This window comes from Pteropus medius, unplaced genomic scaffold (assembly GCF_902729225.1).
Source record: "Pteropus medius unplaced genomic scaffold, Ma_sr-lr_union100, whole genome shotgun sequence".
In the NCBI taxonomy this organism is placed as follows: domain Eukaryota; kingdom Metazoa; phylum Chordata; class Mammalia; order Chiroptera; family Pteropodidae; genus Pteropus; species Pteropus medius.
In genome coordinates this window covers 1,603,880-1,629,283 of record NW_024349125.1, presented here as the reverse complement: position 1 = coordinate 1,629,283, position 25,404 = coordinate 1,603,880, and the positions used below count along the sequence as shown (strand labels likewise).

The following is a 25,404-nucleotide window of genomic DNA, read 5'->3' as shown; positions in this document are numbered from 1 at the left end:
GCCGCCTTTCATTCCTTTCTGGTCTCAATAGCACATTGATTTGCTGCTTCATAGTTGCAAGGTGGCTGCTGCAGCTCCATCCACCATGTTTGCGGGGAAGAGGTGCAGTACCAATCATATTTCCCCCTTTTGTAAAGAAAGATAAAGCTTTCCCAGAACCCCACCCTCAACCACAGCAGACTTCTGCTTTTGTCTCATTGGCCAGGACATGGGACATGTCTTCTGACTATTCGTAGCTGCAAGGACACTTGGAAAGTGAGCATTTAACTTTTTCAGATTTGATTGTATAAGTGGCAAGGAAGAAGGTAGATGAAAATGGAAGTAGACTGGGCCAATTGTATTCGCCACAGTTCTTCCTGTCTCTCACACTGTTATTTAAAATATATATATATTTCATTGGTCCTCAGGGATAGAGGGCTTAGTTAGGCTCTTCTAGACTGATTCCCTTTTACTCTCACAAAATATATACTGTTTCATGTACATCTATTTTTCTTAACCTTTTATTAAAATATACATACACTGAAGTACTCATTTCTAGATGGTTCAATAGATTTTTACTCTTTATCCTCATGAAAGCACCACTCAGATCGATATATGGAACATTCTCAGCATCCCAGAAACCTTCCTCTGTTTCCCAATCTGTCAATACTCCCTCCCAAAGGTAAACATTCTTCTGATCTCTATCCCCATAGCTCTGTTTTGCCTGTTCTTTGACTCCATCTAAATGGAACTGTACATTTGCATGTACAGTAGTCTCTCCCCACTCCATCCATGGAGGATATGTTCCAAGACCCCCAGTGGATGCCTGAAACCATGGATAGTACCAAACCTATATGTGTAGTATGGTTGTTCCTATATATATGTTCTTTTCACTTAAAGGGAGCATTTTATGGCTTCTGTCTGGTATATCCAAATTGTCGGTGTCACTACTCTTGTGCTTTGGGGCCATTATGAAGTAAAATAAGGGTTACTTGAACACAAGCACTGAGATACCATGACAGCCAATCTGATCACTAAGAAGGCTACCAAATGAATAACAGGACAAAAAGCATATAACAGTGTGGATGCACTGGACAAAGGGATGATTCACGTCCCAATGGGACGGAGTGGAAAGGCATGAGATTTCATCGCGGTACTCAGAATGGCATGCAGCTTAAAACTTATAAATTGTTTGTTCTGGAATTCGCCACTTAATATTTTCAGACCTTGGTCTACACTAGGTAACTGAAACCACGGAAAGCAAAACCATGTGATAAGGGGGGACTGCTGTACTCGTTTGGGGTGCGACTTCTTTACTCACCTGTGAGAGTCGTCTGTTCTTACATATAGTGGGAGTTCGTTTGTTTCCTGCTTTCTCTCTGTGCATTGTCTCTGTACAGATGGGATAAGTGGCATTATGAGAACCGGCGTAGCACAGAAATGGAAGTCAGCCCTTTTTCACTTGTGGAGTGTCTTTTCCTCATAAAACCCACCCCTTTTGATTTCTTGCAAAGCTTGCCTGGGAACTGCTCCCTCCAGCACCACATCTACTTTAAAAGGAATATCTTAGGGACTTGTATGTTTGCCTTCAATGCTGTCAGCATAAAAGAATTTTCCTGAACACTTCTTCATTTGGAGAGGGTGGAAAAAGAATAAAAGAGGGATGTTTTCTGGAAGGACATTTTTAGGCAAAGGAAAAAAGCACCAACTAAAAGCGTCATCGGGAACTTGAGCCTGGAAGCAGGCTTCAGTGCCAAGATTTACATTGGTCTTCTGTGTCCCCCACTCCCCTCCTTCTAGTAGTCTAATTCAGAGCTCAGGGCTTAAGAAACTTACTTACAGCAACTCTGTCTCTCTTGGGGCTGGGAAAACTGGTCTGAAGTTAGGCTGACTTTGAGAAGCCTTCCTCCTTGTGAGGCTGTGTGGGTGGAGGGCTTTCCCTATCAAAGCCAGTGTGGTTTTCTTTATAAAAGCGCTTAACCCCAGGACAAACTTGAGAACAGGAATAAAGCTGATGCTTTTCAATGGCGTTAAAAGGGACTAGTTATTCCTGCAAGTATGGTCATGTAGGTAAATTGGGGATAAATAGAAAAATTGCAACTATGCAGTTCGCTCTAGCGGCTGGTCGTCGTCTTTCCTTTAGGTATCTGCTGGTTCTGGCCTTGTGTCTAATGGGATGATGTACTGGAATATTCGGCAGAGACTTATTCTTTGCTTGGCAGCTAGAGCACACTGCAAAAGGACTGATTTGGCAGCTGGATCCTCCTCAGTCACTTCCGTTTAGGTCCCACATTCTTACATGTTGTGTCTGTGGACACAGAGGATTAAGTGAAAGAACAGCCTAAATACTCTAACATCAGATGACCATCCTTGAATTTAGCAATATTTATTGCTAACAATTTTAGAATATTTTATTGTTTATTGAATGATTTCTGTATCCTTGGTCCTTGGTAGGGATTTTGCATATGTTATTTCAATTATTTCCCATAGGACCTGAGGAGATAGGATTATTCCCATTTTGCAGTGAATAAATTGAAAATTAGAGAATTTAACTAACCTGCTGATAAGTAAGAGGTCTAAGAAGCAGGGTTGAGATTCAACACTAGGTCTCTTGGATTCCAAAGGCCATGTCCCTTGTATTGCACCAAACAACCTTTTAAATATCACCACCACCACCAGCCTTTCTGACATGCTAGTCCTCTCGTTGGCCCTTGCCTTCCACTCACAACCACATACACTCTTCGGTGTTGGTCTAATAAAGGACTGGTTTTAGAACAGCTGGATACTGCAGATACCTTGTCACATATTTTGATTTTAGCTAGTTGTTAAAGCTTCACAGTAACACATTATATTTTATTAAAGGAATTTTAAAAATATTTAAAACCATAGAGCATAATGGAAAACATTGACTATGAGACATTGGTTTCAGAGGCCTCAGATGCAGACTTAATTCCTGTGTGCCTCAGTTTCCCTTGTTTATAAAATAAGGAGGTAGAAGTATGTGGTTATTGCCTGTTCAAAAAACTTGGGCTTCTATGACTTTTTGTTTTTGCAATTCTAAAATGGCTTCAGAGTACAAACATTTCTTAAAGGAGCCTTATTTACTAAATGCAAATCAAGAAAAGTGGATTAACATTGGGGCTTTCAAATTTTTTTGAAAAAACTATGTTCTTTACTCTTCCAAGTAGAGCTACATTTTCCATTTCATTTTCCAACCCATCATTCCCACCAAAAGAAAAGCACATAGGTTCTTAAATAATTCATATTGCAGGTTAGATTCCTTGAGGGTCTGGCAAGCTTTAATCTTGGATAAGATGATATAAAATATGCCAATAGTCAACTCCAGGTTGCCAACGCAAATATAAATCCCTCCTTGTTCAGTATATGAATTTATAATGTAAACAGTTTTAAATTATACCTGGTACTATTGAATAGAATAAAGACACTGTTAAGCAACTCTGAAAATAAGAACTAAGACGATATTATGGTCTAATCAGTTAAGAATGTGCTATACTTAAAGAAAGTTTTACTGCGTCATTTTAGACCCAATAAAGAGAAAACTGGCCACGTAAGTGACTCAGGATCATCTCTCATCAAACATGGGCTCAATCCGGAGAAGGTCTTCATGCAAGTTCATTATTTAAAGGTAAGAACATCTAAGTGGCAGAAGCCATTTATTATGGTACAACATTTTTTAGGTTATACATATAAAAATAAATTATCAACATTGTAATGACAGTTGACTGAGCAGATATCTGATTGCCCAATAATTAAAGCACTTCATATCCCCCAAATGAGGCATGAGTGAAAGGAAGCCGAACTATTTCCTGCCCTGTACATTTCTTCTTCCTGCTTCATGTCAGCTTTGAGGAGCAGGATCTTAAATTACTATCAGGGTTCAACTGGAAGATGGGAATAAGAATGAAGTATTTTAAGTTGTTCAGGCCTTTCCTGACAGCTGAAGGAGGGAGAAGCTGGGCCCCTCTTCCCTTTTGGTCCATGATGGACAACCAGGCTTCGTGTAAACGAAGGAAAGACAAGATGGTGATGTTATTAACAGATGAACTGAAAGCAAAGTAGTTGATCCTTAATTCCTAGGTCCAACCTTACTACTGCAAATATAAAGGGCAGCCTGAGACACATCAGATGGAACGTTCTAGATGTGCATAAAGCACTGGCGGATGAGTTAGAATTGACTGTGTAAAATTTTTCTGATGAACTCATGATGGACATCTTTTTCTTCTTTTTCCTTTCTTCTAGGGCTATTTTCTTCTCCGGTTCCTTGCCAGAAAACTTGGACATGACACCTATTTTTCATTTTTAAGAAAATTTGTGTATACATTTCATGGGCAGTTGATTCTTTCCCAGGTAATTTATGAGTCTGTGATATATAGTTGGAGGGCGTGTGGCATGTGGGGACTAGATAATGTGTGTATTAAAAAAATAGGGAAAAGATTTACAATTTAATGCATTGGGAAAAATGAGAAGTTAATGAAGTGGGTGCAGGGAAGTGTTGATTCATGGAGAGTGATCCCCCTGTAGTTTTGGGACAGTCTGTGACCCAAAGCTGTCGTGTATACAGTGATATGGATAGTTGCGACTAAAGAGACCTTATAAACAAAAACAAAACAATTCTGCCGTTCCTCTGCCTGGAATGATCTTTGCAAGGCTGATGCCTTCTTATGCTTTTGTCTCAGCTTGAAAGCCACAATCTCAGAGTCACCCCGCTAAACAGATATGCATGTACCCTGTTATTCTCTACTCTTTGCCATTTTTGTTGCCTTCATTGTTATTGCCTTCATTTATAATTATATTTTCATTTATGGATGCATTCGTTTTTTTCTAACACCTCCATTCTATATATAAGCTCATCAAGGCCAGGCTGTTCTCTTTATTTCACCAGTACTTAATCCATATTTGGCACACAGCATATACACCATACTTATTTGATAAACAGATAGATTAATGACAAGATGCACTGAAACATTCAGACAGCCTGACCACAAAACTATCAGAGAAATGCTCTGTCAGCTTATGCAAGCATGGGGCCAAGCTGAGCATAACAAGAAAGTTAACAAAGAAGGAACAGCTCTGAAAACAGTGCTCATAACTGTAGATATTAGAGGATGCAGCCTCAGCGCAGATTGGACTGATGGATATTTTTAATATTTGACTGTTGCGCTCATATATAGTTTCGAGGTCACATTGTTTGGTCTACAATGTTAGATGTAAAGGATGTACATGTATGATTTGAATACATGGAGGCAAAAGCATGAGTATAACAAGACTAGATGGCTATTTCACATCTCTACATTCTTCTCATTCTTTTGGTTGGGGGAGGAGGAGATTTTTCTAAACATGTATTTGGAAAGGCAACTTGAAAACTGGCTCAGAAGTTTTATATGCTTTGTTGACTGATTAGCGGAAATTCCTACTGCTAAACACCATTCTTTCAGTGAAATTATCTTAATTGTTTCTTTAGACACATTTTTTTCTTGAAAGTGACCAGTTAGCCTTATTATACTTTTGTCTTTTTGTTCTTCATGGCATGTGTTTATCTCAAACAACATTATTGTTTTTATTATTATAAATATCATTATAACATTATAATATTGTTATTAATGTTTTTTTCTTTAATATCTATTCTTTTCCTTGCCATTTCTATTTTATTAATGCTCCTATGCTGGTATTATTTTGGTCCTTAATTTATTTCCTTTTCTTTGAAATCTCTCTTTTTATCTCATTTTGTTTCGTGATCTTATCTTCGAGCTTTCATTTTACTGAATTTATGTTCTTCTTACGATCCTATGCTAATTTATTTTAGAGTGTAATGCGTTCACAGAAAATTTTCTTCTGATCCTTGGATTATGTTTTGTTCAAAACTGGATTCTTTGTCTTTTATGTTATGCTTTTTATTTCTGTCTCTCTCTTTTGGTGAGTTTTCCCTGTATTAGTTTGCATACTTTTCTTTTTGTTCATTCTCAGCATGAGTAGCACTGTCCTGACCTTTTATTTATTCTCATACTTGTTGGAATATTATCCTAAATTTCTCTCCCAACTCATCGTAGACATGTTTTTCTTCCCTTCTGAGCTACAGTTTGAAGCTTGGATTTTACGCATGGAGGGGACGGAGAGGAAGAGCTCCATGGAGATGTACACAGTCTTTGTTGCAAGAATTTGGCTCCACTAACTCTTGAGATTTTGTTAATTGTCACCAGCCAAGATTCTTTTTACCTAATTTGGGTGTAACTTTTTCCCACTGCAGCTACTCTCAATATTGTTCCACCAATTCAGTTTGGAGCTGTAGAACTTAACATAGTTCGTCAGTTGTTTATTTCCCAGGTATTGCTCATTTTTTCCAGCAAACATTTCCAGTCTCTCCCAGTCAAAAAGAAAAAAAAAAAAAAGGAAAGATAAAGATATTCCTTTTTCTTTCCAAATGTGTAGGTATTTGTGGGAATTTGCAGGGTTTGGGCAATTCACCAGTCCCTCTACTGCTAAGCATAAGAGAAAGGGTTGGAAACTGTATTGAAATCTTACATTTCTTTCCTTAGTTGTCTCTGAAGTTTATACCACAAAGTTGTACTTCTTCCCTTGTTTGGTTACTGCTGGTGAAGTTTTTGCTGATTTTTTTTAAATAGATTGTGCTATTGCTAGATAGTTATTGATAAGGAAGGCTATAATCCAATTTCTTTCAGAAGTCCTTCAGTTTCTTCTTTTTCCAATTTAATTCTTAATCCTTTTCCTTCTTAACACCTAACCTGTCCAGCATTTTAGTATTATCATCTTTCTGGCCCCAACTAAACTGCCCTCTTGAGCTAGGCAATGACTTCTTCTGGCCATTTAGTTTCTTCTCCGTTCTTATCCTGCCAACACTGTCCTTGCTTCAACATTTTGATTGTTTTGCCTCTCCTACCTCCCCCTCCCCATGACCATGGTAATCATTTATAAAATATCTGACAGAAACTGCTAATCCTGTGTAACTATCAAGCCAATGACAGTTTGTCCAGTAGTATTTACATGCACCTGCTTTTCATTGAATACTTTCACTAAGAAATAATCACCAAATTAGCCATGTACCAAATCAATGTATTTTTTTTTTATCATAATGCTTAATTTAGTCTTGTTAGGTATGAATCAAAATAAGCTCTCTGGGACTGATCTAATTAGCATACAGATTATTAGGAGAGTAGAAAATGAAAAAAAAAATCCTGACGAATGTATTTTTGACTGGGGTGTGGGCTTGAAACAATTACCAGGAATCTGGATAAAATTTCATCCCGGCCCACTGTCAGAACAGCAGGGTTTTTGTTGTCGTTATTTTGCCTTTGGTTTTAAATTTTTTTTTCAGGCATACTATAGAGGTAGCATTTGTTGCTAGCTGACTTTGTCAGTGATTCTAGATCAATTTCAGTGCCCTAGATCCTATCAATGATCCTAGAATCAGCCTTGAAGGAAAGTCTCCTTGTCCAATTAAGATTTGTAAGTTACTTTTATAAAAATGCCAACACACTGAAGGAAAGAGTGAAGCCAGAGGAGAGAATTGAAGAGAGGCGGTGAGGGAAAGAATAACCATGAGAGATATCTTTCTTTTTATGCCATTCTGTTGTGGAGAGTGGGGAAAAGTCCCTATGATGAATCTATTCTAGGGGTATGTGCCAATTTACAGAAACAAACAAGTAAAACAAACAACAAATAAACAAAAACAGGACAACTAGCATTTCATGGTTAAAAACTAGGTCTATGAAAGAAGTAAGAAAGGCCAGTTGGGCTGATAACATTGCTAGATAGTGCAGTGACTGCCTAGACGAGACCAAGTGACTTTTTGGATCGGATGGGTCCGAGAACAGAAGAACATCTACCAGTGCAGATGGACATTCATGTAGCATGTCTTAGAGATGCTTGAGTTGTTGGGTTTTTGTGACACAATGTGATTCCCTAAACCTGTTATCCTCAGCACTGGTTGGCAGCTTCCAACTAGCTGCTGTGTGACCTGCTGGTCTCAGCTCTGAGGCAGGAAGAGGCCAATGGCCACTTGCTAGGAGGTGGGATAAGTAGGTGTCTTTCTTTAAAAATTAAGCAGGTTCCTCGGGGACCTCCTGGACTTTTCTGATATTTATACAGAATTCTGAAACATTGTGCTCTGCAGTCCTGTAAAGAAAGATTCAATTGTAATTGGAAAATGCAAAGGGGCAGAATTAGGATTAGCTCTGCCCTTCCTGCTTCTTATGCAATTAAATTCTCTCCTTTGCCACTGAGTTAATATAATCTCCCTTCACATAACTAAGCATAAATTATGGATAAATATGAGATGAGTTGATACGGTCTCAAAAGAGATAATGAAGTGAAATTAGTAAGAAATTATATTTACAGTATTTGGATTTTTAAGAACCAAGAATACTGCCATTTAGCCAATGAAAAATCTGCAAAGTAATCTATTAATAGATCAAATTGTGATAAATTAAGAACTAAAAAATAATAAAAATAATAACTTTAAGAATCTCAGGCAAAAATATTTCTTCACATTCTAAATATTGCTCTTATTTCCTTTGGTATTTTTCTCCATATACTATATCACTGCAGGTACAAGAAGGAACTTCAGATGTGAGGCATTATTCTGTCTGGGGTTGTCGCCTTCCATCTCGACTTCATGATCCATGCTTTACATATTAGTTTTGGTATTCTTTGTATCATTTATTTTGGGTGAAGCAGCAATAGACTCATAAAGCCTCAGAAGTAGAACTGAGGCTGCAAGAAATAAATTTTTCATTAGTACTCTTAATATGGAGACTTTGCCTCTGGAAGAAATGGACTTAACCACTCTTAAACTCATAGAAAAGGGACTGCTGGCTTCGCCAGTGTAGTAATGGCTATGCTTAGTGCGATGGTAGAAAAAGAACACCTTGTCATACAAATTGTTTGCAGATTTCCATTCCTCTGTAATTCCATCTGTTTGTGATCTGAAGTTCTGCGCTGCTGCGTCCATCACACACTCTGAGTTAATGGATCTCACCAGAGCCCTGTGCTGACCTTGGATCTGCAGGCTTGGTTGGTCATCTGACCTTATACGCATGCGCCCTCTTGAAAGGATCCATTTTAAAAGATTTTCAAAAAAAAAAAAAAGATTTTCAGTTTATTAAAAGAAAAACTTCAAATAGATCCCGAGAAAATTAAATATTGTTCTTGTTTGTTTCATGTTCTGTATTTTTCCAAAATATATTTTATCAAACTTCCATATGTTAGAGGGTTAACACTAATTTAGCAAATAAAAATGTACAACTTCCAGTTAAATTTGAATTTCAGATAAACAACAAATAATTTTTTAGTGTAAGTAAGCCCCCAATTTAACTGGACGTCCTTTATTTTATCTGACAAACTAGTTGAGACCAAATCAGGATTCCAGAATTAGATGGACTGGAAAGATTGGTCACAATATTCAAAGTGCAAATTAAATATAAAAGTGATTTTGAACATTTATATGTGAAGTTTTTTTATGCCTATGTTTTAAGAGTCTTTATGTTTTAGAGATTTTCTGAAACATTGATTGATGGAATTATGTAGTTTCGGATTCATTCTAAATAACACAGGAGGCAGATAGATGGGGCAGATTGGCTGTGGGTTGGTGGGTACATGAAGGATAATTATACTCTTTTGTCTACTTTTGAATGTATTTGAAATTTTTCAAAGTAAAGGAAACAATAGATGTGTGTGTTAAATCATTCCTTCAGGTTTAGAAAATCTATTATTGAAACATTCTAAAAGTCAAACAATTGAAGAGTTGCTCAGTGGCACTAGAAGAGGCTGCAGATGGAGACAGGGACTGCGAACCATTTCTGGAATTGTGACATCTTTGTTCCTCCACTGGGATATTAACTGTCTGGTTAGTCATTAGCCTTTTAGAGCTGAAATTGTTCAGTTTGTAACAAGATCTCTAGGGAAAGTTCATGAACATGAGAACGTAGTTAAGTAGAGAGAGACAGCCTTTTGAAAATAGTTAAATGCAAAATGAAATAAACTATTGGGTTAGGTCAAAATAACAAACATTACATTTTTCAATTTGTTTGTGGTTTTTACAAAACAAATCTCTTTAACTGGTTGGCTCGAAGCCCTGATAAATTAATAAATTGACTGTATAGTCTAATGATTCAGCATCGGCCTAGCTTCTCTAGCAGGTGAGCTGTCAGCAGCTGGGAACTCTCGGTCTCTGGCACGACTCCTGGAAGTTATTCACTGATAGACATCTTTAATGGTTTGCTTTTTTCTTATGCCAGGATTTCCTTCAAATGCTGTTGGAGAACATCCCAGAAGAAAAAAGGTAAGGATCAATTTAGGAATTAAGAGCCCAGTTTTACTTTTAATGTTAAAAATGACCCCACCATTGTTTGGCTCGTTATAACTGAGAAAGTTCAATCTTCCTCTCAATAGCGGTGGGGACCTAGACCAGTCAGCAGGAGTCCTAGTGCCATCAACCAAACTTAGAAATGGGCCCACATGTATATTGGAAGCCAGCAGGCACAGTGGGGAGCCCCAGAATCAGGAGCCCCCAAAGTGGTATATGAGGCGAGCCAAGGACAGACACTCTGCGACCTTGGCTGCTGTGGAAAAGAATGGAGAAGAAAGTTCTAAAAGTTAGGGTGGCTCTGGTTAACATGCCTTAACATAAGGAAACTATTTAATTGAAGGTAAAAATGTGGTGTAGTAATAAGAGCCTGGGATTTGAAGTCAGGTTCTTCGAGGTTCTATCCCCAGTTCTGCCCCTTCCCAACTGTAACATTTGGAGCAGGTCACTTCATCCCTCAAAATTTCAGTTGTCCACACACTCTGGCACGGTTTCACAGAGGATTGGAGGAGCTAATGTATATGAAAAGTCGGTGCTCATTTAATGATTGACACAGTTATAATAATAATCATCTTCTGTGTATCAGGCGCATTTACAGGATCTGTGTACAGTAGATCATTGGATCTTCTACAGCACTTCTCCCCCTCCCCCTCTTCCTTCATGATTATTACAAGCCAACCCTCTGGAGAGGTTACTATATACAGGTACTCAGTAAATCCTCCAGATGACACTAGTGCATTGTGTTTCCATCCCTGTTTTACCAGTAGGAGGACTGAGGTACCGAGGTGCTAAGTGAGCAGCTGGGGCTCTTACAGCTATATGTGGCAGGGCTGAGATTTGCTCCCAGGCAGCCTGTCTCTGCAACCTCTCCTCTTATCCACAGTGTTCCAGATGAGGAAACTGAGGCTCCCAGAGGTTAAGTAACTTTCCAAGATCCCTTAGTTAGCAAGGGAGCTAGCGCAGATTGTAACACAGTCTGCCAGGCCCTCATTCATGCTCTTCGCAACGTGAGCTCGCTGCCCTGGAAAGAAGGAGAGCCTCTTCCTTGAAGGTGCCCATTTTTATTCTGGCTGACCACCTAAAGGGATTCATGGAGAAGGTTTAAGACCGACATCAAAGTTTAGATTAGATTCATTCTAACCCTTCCCTTCTCATTTTCTATCTTAATTTAGGTGCTAAAAGTGAACACTCTGAAACATAATTTCTAATAGCAGAGTTGGTATTCAAACATTAAAGGGGGCATCTTGAGAAATTAAACATTTCTTTGAAGAAGAGCCGATACTACTCTCCTTTCTAGCCCACAGTTTTAGCCATGTTTTTATGCTCGGAACAGATTTTCAAATGTGGAAATGAATTATTTCACACAATCAACTTAGAGCCATACAAGGCCGGACATGCCCATGTCGATGAGCCTGTCTTATAGGCAGCCAAATTTGGGTTTTTAAGGGTAAGATGTCAGGGCTTATGCTACCAGGAGGTGACATGATATTCAGGGGAGGATCCAGGGGCCATGAGGATGTGGAGATTTTTTTCTAAGCATTAGATTTTTGCTTGGCCTTTTTTGTTTAAACTTCCCATCTTCCACCTTCCACCTTCTACCTCTAATTCTTGCTTCAGTGGTTGGGAGTGTTATGGTTAAGCTGCTGCTGCTGCTGTTTTTTTTTAAAAAAAAATCAGATGGAAACACACACAGAGAGAGAGAGAGAGAGAGAGCAAACCAGTGCATTATACAGAATTAACATAGCCATATTATTTGAGAATTTCCTTGATTTCTACCTTGTTCATGCCTTTGGATGCTGAAGGAAGCCCTATCCAAGGAGATTGCATGGGGCTGTAGTCATTGGCCAAGATAATTAGCTTTTTCAGGAGGCTGCTTGAAGGAAGTGTGGCTTGTTTTAAAAGGTCTGAAATGTTTCAGGTTTACCAATTTTTCTTTTTAGCAGAAATACAGGTTTTCTTTATGAAAAAATCACATCTGATGTGGTCATTATTCCTAAAGTTAAGAACAGTCGTTTACTAGCAGTATTTTTTAAATCTCTTTTCTTTTGTACCTGCCCTGGCATAACTTTTCAGGTCCTCTGATAGAATGAAGGCATTTCCTTAGGAACTAGTGCAGGGGGGAAAAAAAGAAGAAAAGAAAATTAGTAGAAATGGTATATTACCTCCTGATACCAAGGGCTGTTTCTGAGTAATGACTATGCGTTCTTTCAGAATAACTTCTTAGGGCAGAGATACAGTAATTTTCATGGAAGGAACTAATTGAGTTTGTAGTTTGGGAAGTCTTCTTTCTTTTTATCTTCTTCCTAATAAGGCTATGGAGTTCATTTGATGGCCCCAAGCCCTCCGGCTCTGGGGGACCTGGATTTTATCATTGTGAATATTTATTGAGGTGACACACTGTGGGCCACAAAGAGACTTTTATTGTGATTGTGGAAGTTAAGAGCAGCATTTCTGTTTAATGGTGGCCAACGACCACCAACCTTCTCCCTTTGAGAGGTTCCCTCTCTCGGGATCATGTTTTGGCTAACAGGTCTGAGTTTCTTTTAAAATTTCTTCTTAAAAGTTAAGGCAGTTTCATTCCCACAGTAAACTCTTTCAGCAAGTATACTGGAATATTTTTTGAAACTCAAACATCTTCTTTCCTGCTAACTAAACTCAGAATCTAATTCAGCTATTGAAACAGACTGTTTATCCGTTTACCTATGCAGCATATTGTACCAATTTTATCTAGATCTCCAAAGGCCCCACACCTATCCCCGGAGCCTCTAATCTTTGGCCCTATTGCAAAATGATCCTCAGGCACATCTGTTAGGCACGTGAGCTGTTCTGAATAGGGCAAGGTTTTTCAGATTAGACCATCCAGTCAGTATTCAGGGGCCTGTACTCTCTGTGTCATACTGCCTTTGCCTGTTCTCTTGCTTCGATTAATTTAACATTCTCTGTTGAGCACCTCCCATACCAGGCTCTAGGCTAGACACTAGAGCAGCAGTCCCCAACCTTTTTGGCACCAGAGACCAGTGCTCCTAGGAGAATCTAATGCCTGATGATCTGAGGTGGAGCTGAGATGGTGATGCTAGCACTGGGGAGCAGCTGCAAATACAGATGAAGCTTTGCTTGCTTGCCTCTTGCTGTGTGGCCCGGTAACCTGCACTAGGGAACAGAAAGGAATAAATTTCATGCCTAGCTCTCGGGGAGCTCCGAGTCTACTGCTGAAAATGTACATGAAATAGATCATTATGACCCAGTGCAGGAAGTGTTCTGGGTAGCTTCGCAGTCCTGGGTACACAGCGGAAGGTGTACCTCCAGCCTTCAGGCAAAGAGGTACCACTGAAGGTTTTAAGTAGGGAGTGCCATCGGCAGACTGGAAAGATAAATGGTAATGTGGAAGGTAGATGGGGGCAGGGAGAACTAGAAGTCAGGAGACCAATTAGAAATCAATACAGCAGTTCACTCAAGAGATGAAGAGCTGGAACCGTGGCGGGGATGGTGGTAGTGGCCGTAGGATTTGAGAGTAATGAGCGGATCTGAGAGGTATGGCAGAGAGGTGCCACAGATAAGACTTGGTTGATGGGTTGTGTAAGTCAAATGGAGGAATCCAGCAAGAGCCCGACCTTCCCGTCTTGGCCACTCAGTCATACTCTGAAGATGAGCTATAAGTACAAGGGCAGCTGTTTTGTCTTGGGAATCAGTGTGGCACAGAGGAAGTGAGTGGGAGGGGAAGTATTTGAAAATGGAAGTGTGAAGATGAGGAATTGTGTTTTAGACATCTTCAGAGAGAAGTTCCGTTTAAAAGCTGATGTTTTATGAGACCAAAGGAAGGAAAAGCTAGAAGTGCTTAGAAAGAAATCCAGACAAATCCCGGATGCCGGCCCGCCCTGGCAAAAGAGTGCTTTAGGGAGTACCTTAACCAATGTACCTGCCACCTGATATTCCAACAGTATCAACAGCTACCAGTTCTTTCTTTGCTCACCACTTCTTGTGTTTGTATGTATGTGTTCCTATGCTGGTTTTAATTCCATACTTTTCCACCCCTGCGGAGCTAGGGAGTACTCGTTTATAAATGTTACATTGGCAACCTTCATTATTTACCCAAGCACAAATAACTTTTTTTGATTAGTAAAATAAATAACCACGTGCAAAGCGTTGAGATATACACTATTTGTATCCACGTGTAGAGAGGACACTTAAAAACATAAATTACTAACATTTAAAACCCACACAGAAGGTGAGTTGCACTCCAGGACAAGAGCATTTTCCATTTCAGACCTGAGCACTGAAGTTCCCAGAGTTTGCCTCCATTCAGTACCTGCGCTCCCATCTATCCTTTAGCTCCTGTGGGAGTTGCTAGGCCATGTGCTCGCCTCTAGAGGCGTGGATAGAATGTGATCTTTAGAATCTCAAGGGGCCGAAGATGGAACTCAGGGAAAGATAAAGACATTTCTCCTGATTAGCGACCAGGTGATAGATGCGAGTAGCAGACATGGCCGATACTCAGCTCCCCATCCTCGTCACTCCACCCTCAAGGATCAACCGAATGAGCGGCACGGCATGTGCAACGCCATTTTCACACAAGCCTGGGTCTATTTCTGTGCACTTTAACATCACGAAGAGAGGAGGAGCAATTGATCACTTTCTTGGCTTCTAACCAGCATCTTGCCAGGGCATCCAGCATATTCTCTCTCCTGCTGCATTAACTATGTGTGGCCACGTTTGTAGCCCACAGGGACTAGAGAGGGACCTCTAAAACACAGAGTTATTGTCTTACAGGATGTAGGAGTCCAGCAAGGGAACTCTCTAGCCAAAAGTTTGACTAGAGACCCCAGGGCTTCAGGCAAGAGGCAGAAGTGCCACTCACGGGCACCAGTCTTTGGAAGGTATGCATCCGCAGTCTGTGCACTTTTAACCGGCTGTAGAAAATCAATTTTCATAGTGATCAGATATGCAGAAGAGTAATTTCCTATAAGTCCTGGGTCCCAGGGAGGTGGAAGTGTGTCTGCTTGTCTGTCATGATGATTTAAGCCACATGATCTCAAGGGGAAATGGTCCCCATTAGCTTGGACCCTGAGTGTCTTGATTTGAAAAAAAGTCAACTTTCGCTTTTACCACTGCTGTATAGCCACGTTCAGACCTAAAAATTTACTCATACTGTCATCTCAATAGTTACGACCAAAAAGCAAAAACTACATACGCGTTATCTTTTTTCCCTAAAACATACAGTTTTCTTCCTTGAAAATTAAGCATTTTCGCACAGTCTCTCATAATTTCCTTGGAAGTAAGGCCACTTATAGTATCCTAAAGCAATTTTTTAGCAGCTGGAGTTAATGCTTTCATCTTCTTCTCAGAGTTTAACACCTTGTGCCACGTGAGCAATCCGCAGACAGGCGTAGGTGCAGTGCGATGTCTGCACCGATACCAGGAGTCCAGAAACTCCGTCTTGTCTTCAGCCCTTTGTCTTGGTTGACGTTGGCCAGTCTTCTTATGCTGCAAGTTTTTCCATCTGCTAAGAAGCCCGATAACAATTGACATCCACTTCACAAGGATATTAGGAGAAATGAAGTGATAATGGTTATAAGATGCTTTGAACCTTTCCAAAGGAAAGTGATCTGAAAACACATGTTCTCTTCCCTCAAGGGGGAGTGTCTTTTGCTTCTGGATGCAGCTGAATGATGAACTGTCCTGCCCTCACACTTTCGCCCCTCCCAAGGGTCTCCCCATCTCTTCAGAACTCCAATCCAAGGGTAGAGGAACAGGGCAACCACAGCAGGGACCAGGCCATATTTCGCAGGAGAAGATGTTAGCAAGAAGGAGGAGTCAGCGTTGCTTGGAGCAGGCTTGTCTGCACCATGAATCACAAAGCTATGTATCGTGACACTTGAATTTGGCACAGAAAGAAAAGAGGGAGCTTTGCAGCCAGACAACATAGTTTAGTTTTGAATACCAATTGTGTAGCCTTGGATAAGTCCCCTAACCTCTCGGAACCTTTATTTGTGCATCACTCAGTTGGGGATAATAACATTGGTCTTGCATAGATATTGTAACATTTAAATGAGATTTTGTTTGTAGTGTGTGGTACGTAGTAGGTGTTCAGTAAGCAACAGGTACTTTTAAACCTTTACTTGGTGGTGGATAGAGGAGTTTTGTTTGTTCTGTTTTTAGTGCCACTATATAGTAGTAATTATGTGTGCAAATACGAAACGTGGCAAAGCAAAATTTGTCTTAATACTTTCTAATGAAATAATCCTCACAGTTGGCCTGGCCGGTTGTCTAGGTTGTAGACGGTACATGAGCATATACGTTCTATGGAAGGTTGTCCTGCAGAGAGCGATGGGCTCGTTATCCACACACCATCTCTCACCCCTCCAACAGGACTCACCCAGGATTGCCCTCCACTTTCAAACCCTGCATCCACCTCCATTTAGGCCTCCTCTCATCACCTATTACTTGAACACATTCATAGCCCCTCGCTTGGTCTCCCTGCCTCCAGTTTCTCTTCTCTTAGTTATTCTTCCTTGGCTCCATTCTGTTCACGCCATTCTATAGCTTTGCTTCAGAGTTTCCTTGATGTAGCCAAAGCTTCTTGGCAGGACCTTGGGGTCCTCACAGGACACCCCATTTCCTTTCTTATCTCATTCTGTGTGCCAGCCTAGCTGACCATGGCTCTGAGCTCCTGCCTCTGCTCTCCTTACCCTGCCTATGCTTGCATTCCATTTCTACTGGTCTTGCCCCATCGTTTGGGACAACACAGCCTTCCTCCATGACAGTTCAAGCCTGCCTCCTTTACGAAGACTCCCCTAATGCCCCTCCTGTTGTCCTCCTTCCTGGCGTCCCACCTGAAGCAGTGAGAGCCCCTTGGACACACATAGAGTCAAGCACAGGCAGCATTCTGACTCGTGTCCTCCTATGTCCCTGTCAGACAGCGTGGCCCTGGGGTTTCCCATCTCAGCCTCTCACAGAGCCTTGTACCCGGTAGGTATCCACCGAATGTTTGCCACACAGAGAAGGCTCCGGTGAAGACTTGGATCTCACTCAGTAATATTCCAGCACTCACCTCCCCAATTCCTCCCCATGCCACTCCTACAGAGGAGTCTTCCAGTTAAAATTCCCCAAAGGAAATTTATGTCCATGTCCTCTTACGCACTCTTTCATGGGGATGCACAACAGCTGTTCACCATCTTTTGTAAAATCACTCGGAAATGGCTATGAAGTCACTCTCCAGACTTCTCTGCTTCGGGATATTTAATCCCAGTTCCCTTGACCTCCCTCTTGGATCCAGTGTGCTTACCTCTTTGATCATCTCTCCTGTTCTTTTCTAAATTCTTTCTAAAATCTTCCTCTTAAGTCAAGGAAGGTTTAAGAATGCCATTTTCCTGTAATGCTACAGCACAGTAAAGCTGAGGTCAGAGTCAGCCTCCTCTTGCTACAGCTTTCCTGAGTATCCTTTGAAGGACAGGTGACTGGAGCTTTTGACCTCAGGGCCCCAGACACAGGAGTGTCCCTCTCTGGCTGGAAAGGAAGTAAACAAAGGGACCACTTAGAGAGAAGCACCAGTGAAGGAAGGACAGGAAAGAAAACGGGCCTTGTCTCTAAATCAGGGCACACAATATAGAGCGCCTGCAGGACCTCCACAGCTGCTCAAGCCCTCCAGCGGGAACTTGACCCCAACAAATGACTGCACCGCCCCCACACACATGCCAGAGAAGGTGGGGGATGATCTGCATTCATTTCAAATAAGACTAGGCCTTCATTGAGCATCTTGTCCTCAACGAAAATTATAACATTTATCTTACCTTCCAGCCTTATACTTGCCACAAAAAAACAACTTCAAGTCTCTTTGGACACTTTATCTAAGTGTCCCCTTCAGTCTGACTTTCCTTCTCCTGGCAGAGCAGTTATGCTAGCCTTTAAGGCTATTTCCAGCTCCCCCACCCCACCCCCGCAGCCAACCAAATAAATCAAGTCCAAGAAAGAATCAATGATCTCAGTGTAAGGTGCCCTGAGAGCTGCCTCTTCTTGTCCAGTCACCCCCATGCCCACCCCTGCCACCTGAGTGTGCACACACTCTCACAGGCACATGAGTGCACACACACAACTCATACTCCCATAACTTACAGAGAGGACTTGGCTGTTCGCATTGAGTTTGACACTGTTAAATGATAACAAAAAAGTAATGGGGAAAGGCCCAGGGATGGTAGGACCCGGCCTTTTATATGAGGCATATCCAGTACCATCATTGAATCTGGGAACCTGGACCAGCGGCCTCGGGAGGGAGGTCACCATCTTCCCAAGATTCACTTCTGCCTCTCTTTTTTGGCCTGTTGTCTCACAGATGGGCATCATCTTGAACATGAATCCAAATCATTTTCCTTGCATAGTCTCTCTTTCTCTCTGTGTATTATTTCTGTTTCGAAATAGCAATGGTCACTTCTTTCAGCAGCCTTTGCTTTTGCCCTGGCCAGGGAGGATAAAATGTACCAGTGACATGCTTCTCCCTGGGGAAGAAAAAGAAGGGAAAGTACCAGTCAGTCCCCTCCTTCCAGTCCCCACCTAGGCCAGCTCCCTGCCTCCCTTTTTCCCTGTACCTAGCAAGGCAAGGCGAGCACTGGTCCTTCCGCACCTTAACAAATGCAAACAAGGCCCATCTTTCCACAACTTCTTTCACAATTCCAAAAGGAAGGGAAGGAGAGAATATTATACATAGAAAATGTACTATGTAAAATAGAAAATGGAAAAGATACACATTTTAACAACTTGGGAATATCTTACTGGGAAAGGTGATTATCGTCTTAAAAAGGAATAATTTTTGTTGCGTTAACAGGAAAATGTGTTTTCATTCATTCAAATAAGAAGATCCATTGGGATCCCATTTTACACCAAGAACTGTTTCAGGTGCTGGGTTATGAAGTGAGTAAGACAGGGGTGGACCCTGATCTCAGAGAGCTTCGATCCAATGAGGAGACAGTTAAAAGTCAAGTAACCAAAAAAATCACAGTCAGAAACCATGATGGATGCCATGGCATGGAGGACAGGGAGCATGGTGGATATGACACAACCTCAAGGAAGGCCTCTGTGAGTGGAGAGACTGGGCATGAGTGGGAGTTATCCAGAAATGAGTGAGGAATTGCTTTAAACTTCAGGAAGACACAACCTAAAGGCCATTGACCCTAAATACACTGGATACTTAGTACATCTAAGGAGAATTCAAATCAACAGGGCACGAAACCAAAATTATTTCAGCTGACTTTGGACCAGACGTAACAAGCAATTATAATATTTCAAATAAAGCAGAATGTGGGCCTGCTTGAAAGCAGAAGCCATAGAAGCCTCACGTGTTCCATGCATCCGAGCTTCTCTCCAAGTGATTTGTATCGTTTTTACTTGTCATAGCTCATCGTCACTATGAAGTTCGAATTTCATTTGGATGCACTAAGTGTTGTAATGTTCAGGTTTCACTTTGCTGCACCATCTCAGGAAGCCGTCAAGCCTGATGTGTCTTATGAACATGACCTAGCCTCCCCAAATTGGCTCCCAGCCAAAAAGTCCCTCACAGGGCAGGAAAGGCACCTATCATGGTCTGCCTCTGAGCTTTAGATTTCATCCTACTGACTGAAGATAAGCTGTACTGAGTATGACCAGGTCCCCTTCCACACTTTAACCTGTGACAGTGGTGCTCTTTCTCCAGAGAACAGATACTTCTCCAGAAGATCAATGCTATGATGTGCCCGAATAGTTAGAGACCATTCTGTGTCATCATGCTCTATAACTTTTAATCCTTGTTGTTCTTGTTTTATTTTTAAAGGCTTGAGTTGTCTGTTGAAAGCATCTTTCGAGACTGGCTTGAGAGTTCCGGAATACCACAGGTGAGCTCCAGATAACTGCTACAAGGGAGGCAATGGAGAAAAGTTTGCCACTTAGTGTATTAGTCATGACAATGATTTATTTATATATTTATAAATATAAAAGTAATCATCTTTCTGAGTTGGAGTATCCCTAAGTCAGGGGAATGATGGTCTGCCACCCCTTCTCAGCCTGCCTCAGGCCTCTGCCTCAAGTGACCTCATGTCATAGGTGGACATGCTGCTCTCCCCTGAACTGTGTGTAAATGAGCTCTTGCGAAATGTGGTGTGTATTTTGGGTGGCATTACCAGGCCACAGTTCAGTGCCGCCAGTGGGTTTGTAGCTGGCCTCCAGCTCTACTCTTTGGATGCAGCCAGTGAGCTGGCTGCCTATAGCTTTCCACTGACCTGGCCCGCTCTTGGTTTCTCTTATCGTTTCCTGGTGCTGCTGCCCCTCGACTTCCCCCTTGAGTTCTGTATCCCTGCCTCAGGCTGGTTTCTCATATGAATGAGCTTTCTAGATTCATTTCTGTCTTAAGGACTAGGACCTTCCCTACTGCTGGTTTTGCTTTCCCCCTTCCTTTCAGCCCCCGGGCAATGCTGCAGGAGACAGTTCCCAGCCAGCCCGCGGGCTCCAGCTCTGTGTCTGTGAGAATCACCTGGCTTGGAGTCTTCTCTCCTCTCTACCTCCCCACACCCCTTGCCTATACTTCCTGAATCCTAGAGGGTATCCCTGGCCCCTCACCAACCTGGGTGCTATCCCTCTCTAGAGCCTGGGCCTTGGGAAGTCCCAGGGTGGCATCCTGAATGGGGCTGGTCAAAGGACCCTGCAGGCCTGGAGCTCTTCTAGTTGGGGCTGCCCCCAGTGTGGCTGCAGACCCATCGTAGTAGGCCCCCCTGTCTGAGTGGACTTCCACAGCGGTGAGAAACTGCCCTGGACCCAGGCAAGCAGCCTTGTTAGCCTGCTCGTTTCTGGTTTCATGGCTGGTTACATGAGCTTCCCCTTGGGAGTGTCTAAATGTCAATGAATGTCTGTGAACCATGAAATTAAGAAACAGGAGGGGCTGTTCTCCATTACCTTTTCATCCCCCTCCTCAAATCTTTGTCCTGTTCTACACAGGACAATGTCGGCCACCAGCCACCATGACTCATTCCTAAGAAAGACTTTGGTTCAGGACTGTGAGTCACCTGTTACAAGTTACTTGTTTGACCCAGTTCTTGGAGAGAGAAAAAAAAAAAAAAAGAATAAAATCCTGAGCCCTAAAAAGGCCAAACAAAGCAAGGGTTGGTAAGGCAGCACCTGGTCTGGGAAGGCAGTGCTTTCAACTCATATGTATTATAATGAGCTCCCGTGCTTTCTAAGATGGTGGCTTCCAAACCAGGCTGCTTGCTAAGTACAAAAATCTTGGGGAAACAAGGTTTCAGTCCGTCTGATCCTAAAGAGCCAAGCCTTGCCCTTGTTTTCGATGGGGGCGGGGGCATCCTCTGAAGCCATCTGCGTGGTGTTTACTGGGCCAGGCTGTAGCATGGCTCCTAGACATTCTTATGGTGGCCTGGGCTGGGAAGAGCTGGGAGCTCAGAGAGCAGAATCCCGAATTTCCTGGTTCCAAACAACAAGGCCGCTGTGTTCGGCAGTTTGCCCCGAGGGAAGAGAACAGAAAGAGTCCTTAATCCATGCCCAGAAGCGGGCGCACCCCACTCGGCTATAGCACTGGGGCTGACCCTCTCACTCCCAGGAGGCTCATAATTTCCCCTGAAGAGGAGGAGGCTTTGCCACCAGGAGGAGGCTTTTGCTTTTCATTAAAAGGGGGAGGAGAATGTGGAGGGGAGAGATTTGCCTCTGAGCGGAATGTTTCTTCCAAAGGTCTAGTTGCATTAGTGACAGCTTAGAGTGTAGACAAGAATCTCTGCTATAAACTGACGAAACCTGCTGTCAAAACACAGCCAGGTGCAACGAGGCCAACCCAGCTATAAATTGTCTTTAAGACCCAACTGGTATTTCCTTGGATGCTTAACTGTTGGGTAAAAACAACAGCCTCAGACAGAAAAGACCCTGATTTAGTGCATATCTTTTCATTGGTGAATGATCAGATGGCATCTTTTCATCTCTTTAACCTTTTCTGCCATTATTTATATGGTTGATGATGATTTACCTGCTTGCAGCCTTTTCACGCTCCTTGCGAATTCTAAGGCTCTGCAAGGGCTGGGACCCTCTGGTTGCAGGAGCCTGGCAGTGAATGAGACACCTTGTTCTTTGTCTCCATCATTACAATATAAAGTTACTAGTGTGCTTGGCCTGGATTGACAACCAGAGCACTGAAATCACTCCAGTGCTCTTTGTTCTCGTTAAAAATTTCTGTCCACCAGCAATTGATTGAAGTCATTCATGACAAAAGAGTCACGTTCTACCGGTGAAGTTTTCATTCCACAGGTTACAGAAGCTTTTTGTCTTCTCTCAGGAAGGCTTGCCTTGTGGTTGGCCTCGATTTTCCTTTTTGGCCACATTGAATGGAAATCATTTTTTAAAATGTGGAAATAGCTTCAGCAGCAATAAAAGTAAGCATGAACCCCCAAAGAAGTAAAATAAAAGAGATCCAAAGAACACCCAACCCTCTATAACCTTTGGCATTGCAAACAGATTTAAAATGGATCAGAGCATTGGCATTATAGATTATTTCCTTTAAGACTTTTTTTGATTATAGAAGAATTATATGTTTTAGAATATTAAAAAGTTTATAATAAAAATAACCCAAAGATAATTTTTGAAATAAATCCTTTCAGTCATTTTTCTGTATGAATATATAGTTTACCTTTTTCTTTGTCTCCCTTTTTAAAAATAATATGTTCTCTATAGCAAGTTCAAGCAATAGCAAAATATAAAACAAAGCCCTTGCACTCTTCAATCTTACCCCGCTAGAGATAATCCGTGCCTGTTAACAGTTTGGTATTCTTCCTTCCATACATTTTCTGTGCTGTATAGCAAGTAGGTGCATATTCCTTTTAAACAAAACTGGAATTTTATTATCCAAACTTAAAGCCTTCATTTAAAAATATATCCTAAGCAAGTGGTGTTGGGAAAACTAGACAGATACATGCAAAAAAAAAAAAAAGAAAGAAAGAAAGAAAAAGAAATTGGATCACCTTCTTACACCATATACAAATATAAACTCAGAATGGATTAAAGAGTTAAATGTAAGGCCAGAAACCATGAAACTCCTAGAAGAAAACAGGCAGTAAAGTCTGGCATTGCTCTTAGCAATATCTTATTGGATATGTCTCCTCAGGCAAGGGCAACAAAAGAAAAAATAAACAAATGAGACTACATCAAATTAAAGAGTTTTTGCACAGCAAAGGAAACCATCAACAAAAGGAAAAGACAACCCACTGAATGGGAGAAGATATTTGCTAATGATACATCCAATAAGGGGTTAATGTCCAAAATATATAAAGAACTCATACAACTTAACACCAAAAAAAAAAAAAAAAATCCTATTTAAAAATATAATAGGCAGAGGACCTGAATAGACATTTCTCCAAAGAGGACATGCAGATGGCCAATAGACATACAAAGGGCTCAACATCATAAACCATTAGAGAAATGCAAAAAAATCACAATGAGATGTCACCTCCCACCCGTCAGAATGACTATCATCAATATGTCAACGAATAACAAGTACTGGAGAGGATGGGGAAAGAAGGGAACCCTGGTACACTTCTGATGGGATTGTGCAGCCACTATAGAAAACAGTATAGAGATTCCTCAAAAAATTAAAAATAAAGCTGCCATATGATCTAGCAATTCCACTTCTGGATATTTATCCCAAAAAAACATAAACACTAGTTTTAAGAGATATATGTACCACTATGTTCATTGCAGCATTATTTACAATAGCCAAGATATGGAAGCATCCTAAGTGTCCATCTTTAGACAAGTGGATAAAGAAGTTGCGATATATTATGTACAATAGAATGTCACTCAACCATAAAAAAAGAATGAAATCTTGCCACTTGGGACAACATGGATGGACCTAGAGGGTATTATACTAAGTGAAATAAGTCAGAGAAAGACAAATACCATATGATTTCACTTATATGCGGAATCTAAAAAACAAAACAAATGAATAAACAGAACAAAACAGAAACAGACTCATAGAGAACAAACTGATGATTACCAAAGGGAAGAGGGGTGGGGGGATGAGAATAAAAAAATAGTCCGTAGTTTACTTTGTTCTTTACCAGCTGTGTGACTTCCAGCAAATTTAACAACAAAAAAAGGCAACTGTTAGACTTTTATATTTCTCAAAAAAATCAGTTTCTTCTACTTTGGTTATCATAATTATTATACAAAAAAAATGGATTTTATTCTATTGTGCTCTCGATTATGATGGTTATTATATTTGCCTGATTACCCAAAATGCTAACTAGTTGAAGAATTAACATTATATTTAGTACCTAGCCAATTTTAGAAGTAGGAAATTATAAATCACCATATTTAGTCTGTATAAAAAGGAATCTTACATCTAATAGTCTATAATATATATTCACCCAAGAAAACATGCATTAAAAGAACAGTAAGAGGTGAATATTCAGTGTGCCATGTGGGGACTTTGTTATGTGATTTCCATTACAGTTAATGGGTGTTTGGTAACTAAGTCCCTGTGCCTCTCTAACCCTGTATGTGCTCCAGAGGGCTAGACATAAAACCGGAGTGATTCAGGAACTTCTAAGCTTTCTGAATTAGTGCTCTTCTTCAAAAAATAAATGAAAGCAAAACACAAAGAAAAAAGAAGCCGTTTTCCATATCCCTTGATATAATTCAAGAGCAATAATTTTTAACAGCTGCATAGCTTCCTAATGAATAGTACCATAATTTAATTTACTCAGACCCTGGCTGTTGGAATAGCAAACATTATTTATAAGAAAGATGCCCATTCTGCTAATTCGACAGTTCTATAAACAGATCTTGATTTCTTTTCATCTCTGCCCGAAGGTCTTCACCACCCCAACCCATATGTACATATATTCCAGTCTTCTTTTAAAACTTTTATATGCAAATATATAAGTATATATTTTCCCATCTAGTCTTTTTTTCTGTACTTCCTTATTTTCATTGCTGCAGAACTCTCTGACTCCTCCCTTGCTTTGATTCCCTGCCCATATTGCCAGGTCCTGATATCCTTTTGTACATACTTATAAATTTTTAAATTTTCTTTCCCTTCCTAGCACCTCCCCCCGTTTTTTATTATATTTTGC

At 41.0% G+C, this 25,404-nt stretch overlaps 1 protein-coding gene across 25 annotated transcripts in view; it reads left to right on the top strand.

Moving 5' to 3' along the window:
• Window positions 1-25,404, top strand: part of AOPEP (aminopeptidase O (putative)) — a 333,589-nt gene that overhangs the window by 213,445 nt on the left and 94,740 nt on the right. For all 25 annotated transcript variants that reach the window (XR_005656715.1, XR_005656716.1, XR_005656717.1 and 22 more), the window contains 4 exons: window positions 3,523-3,625; window positions 4,240-4,347; window positions 10,251-10,294; window positions 20,115-20,175. Coding sequence is in view for 11 of the 25 variants with exons in the window: in XM_039880464.1 (XP_039736398.1) it covers window positions 3,523-3,625; window positions 4,240-4,347; window positions 10,251-10,294; window positions 20,115-20,175 (316 nt within the window). In the remaining 14 variants the exon portion in view is untranslated. The remainder of the gene's footprint in view (window positions 1-3,522; window positions 3,626-4,239; window positions 4,348-10,250; window positions 10,295-20,114; window positions 20,176-25,404) is intronic.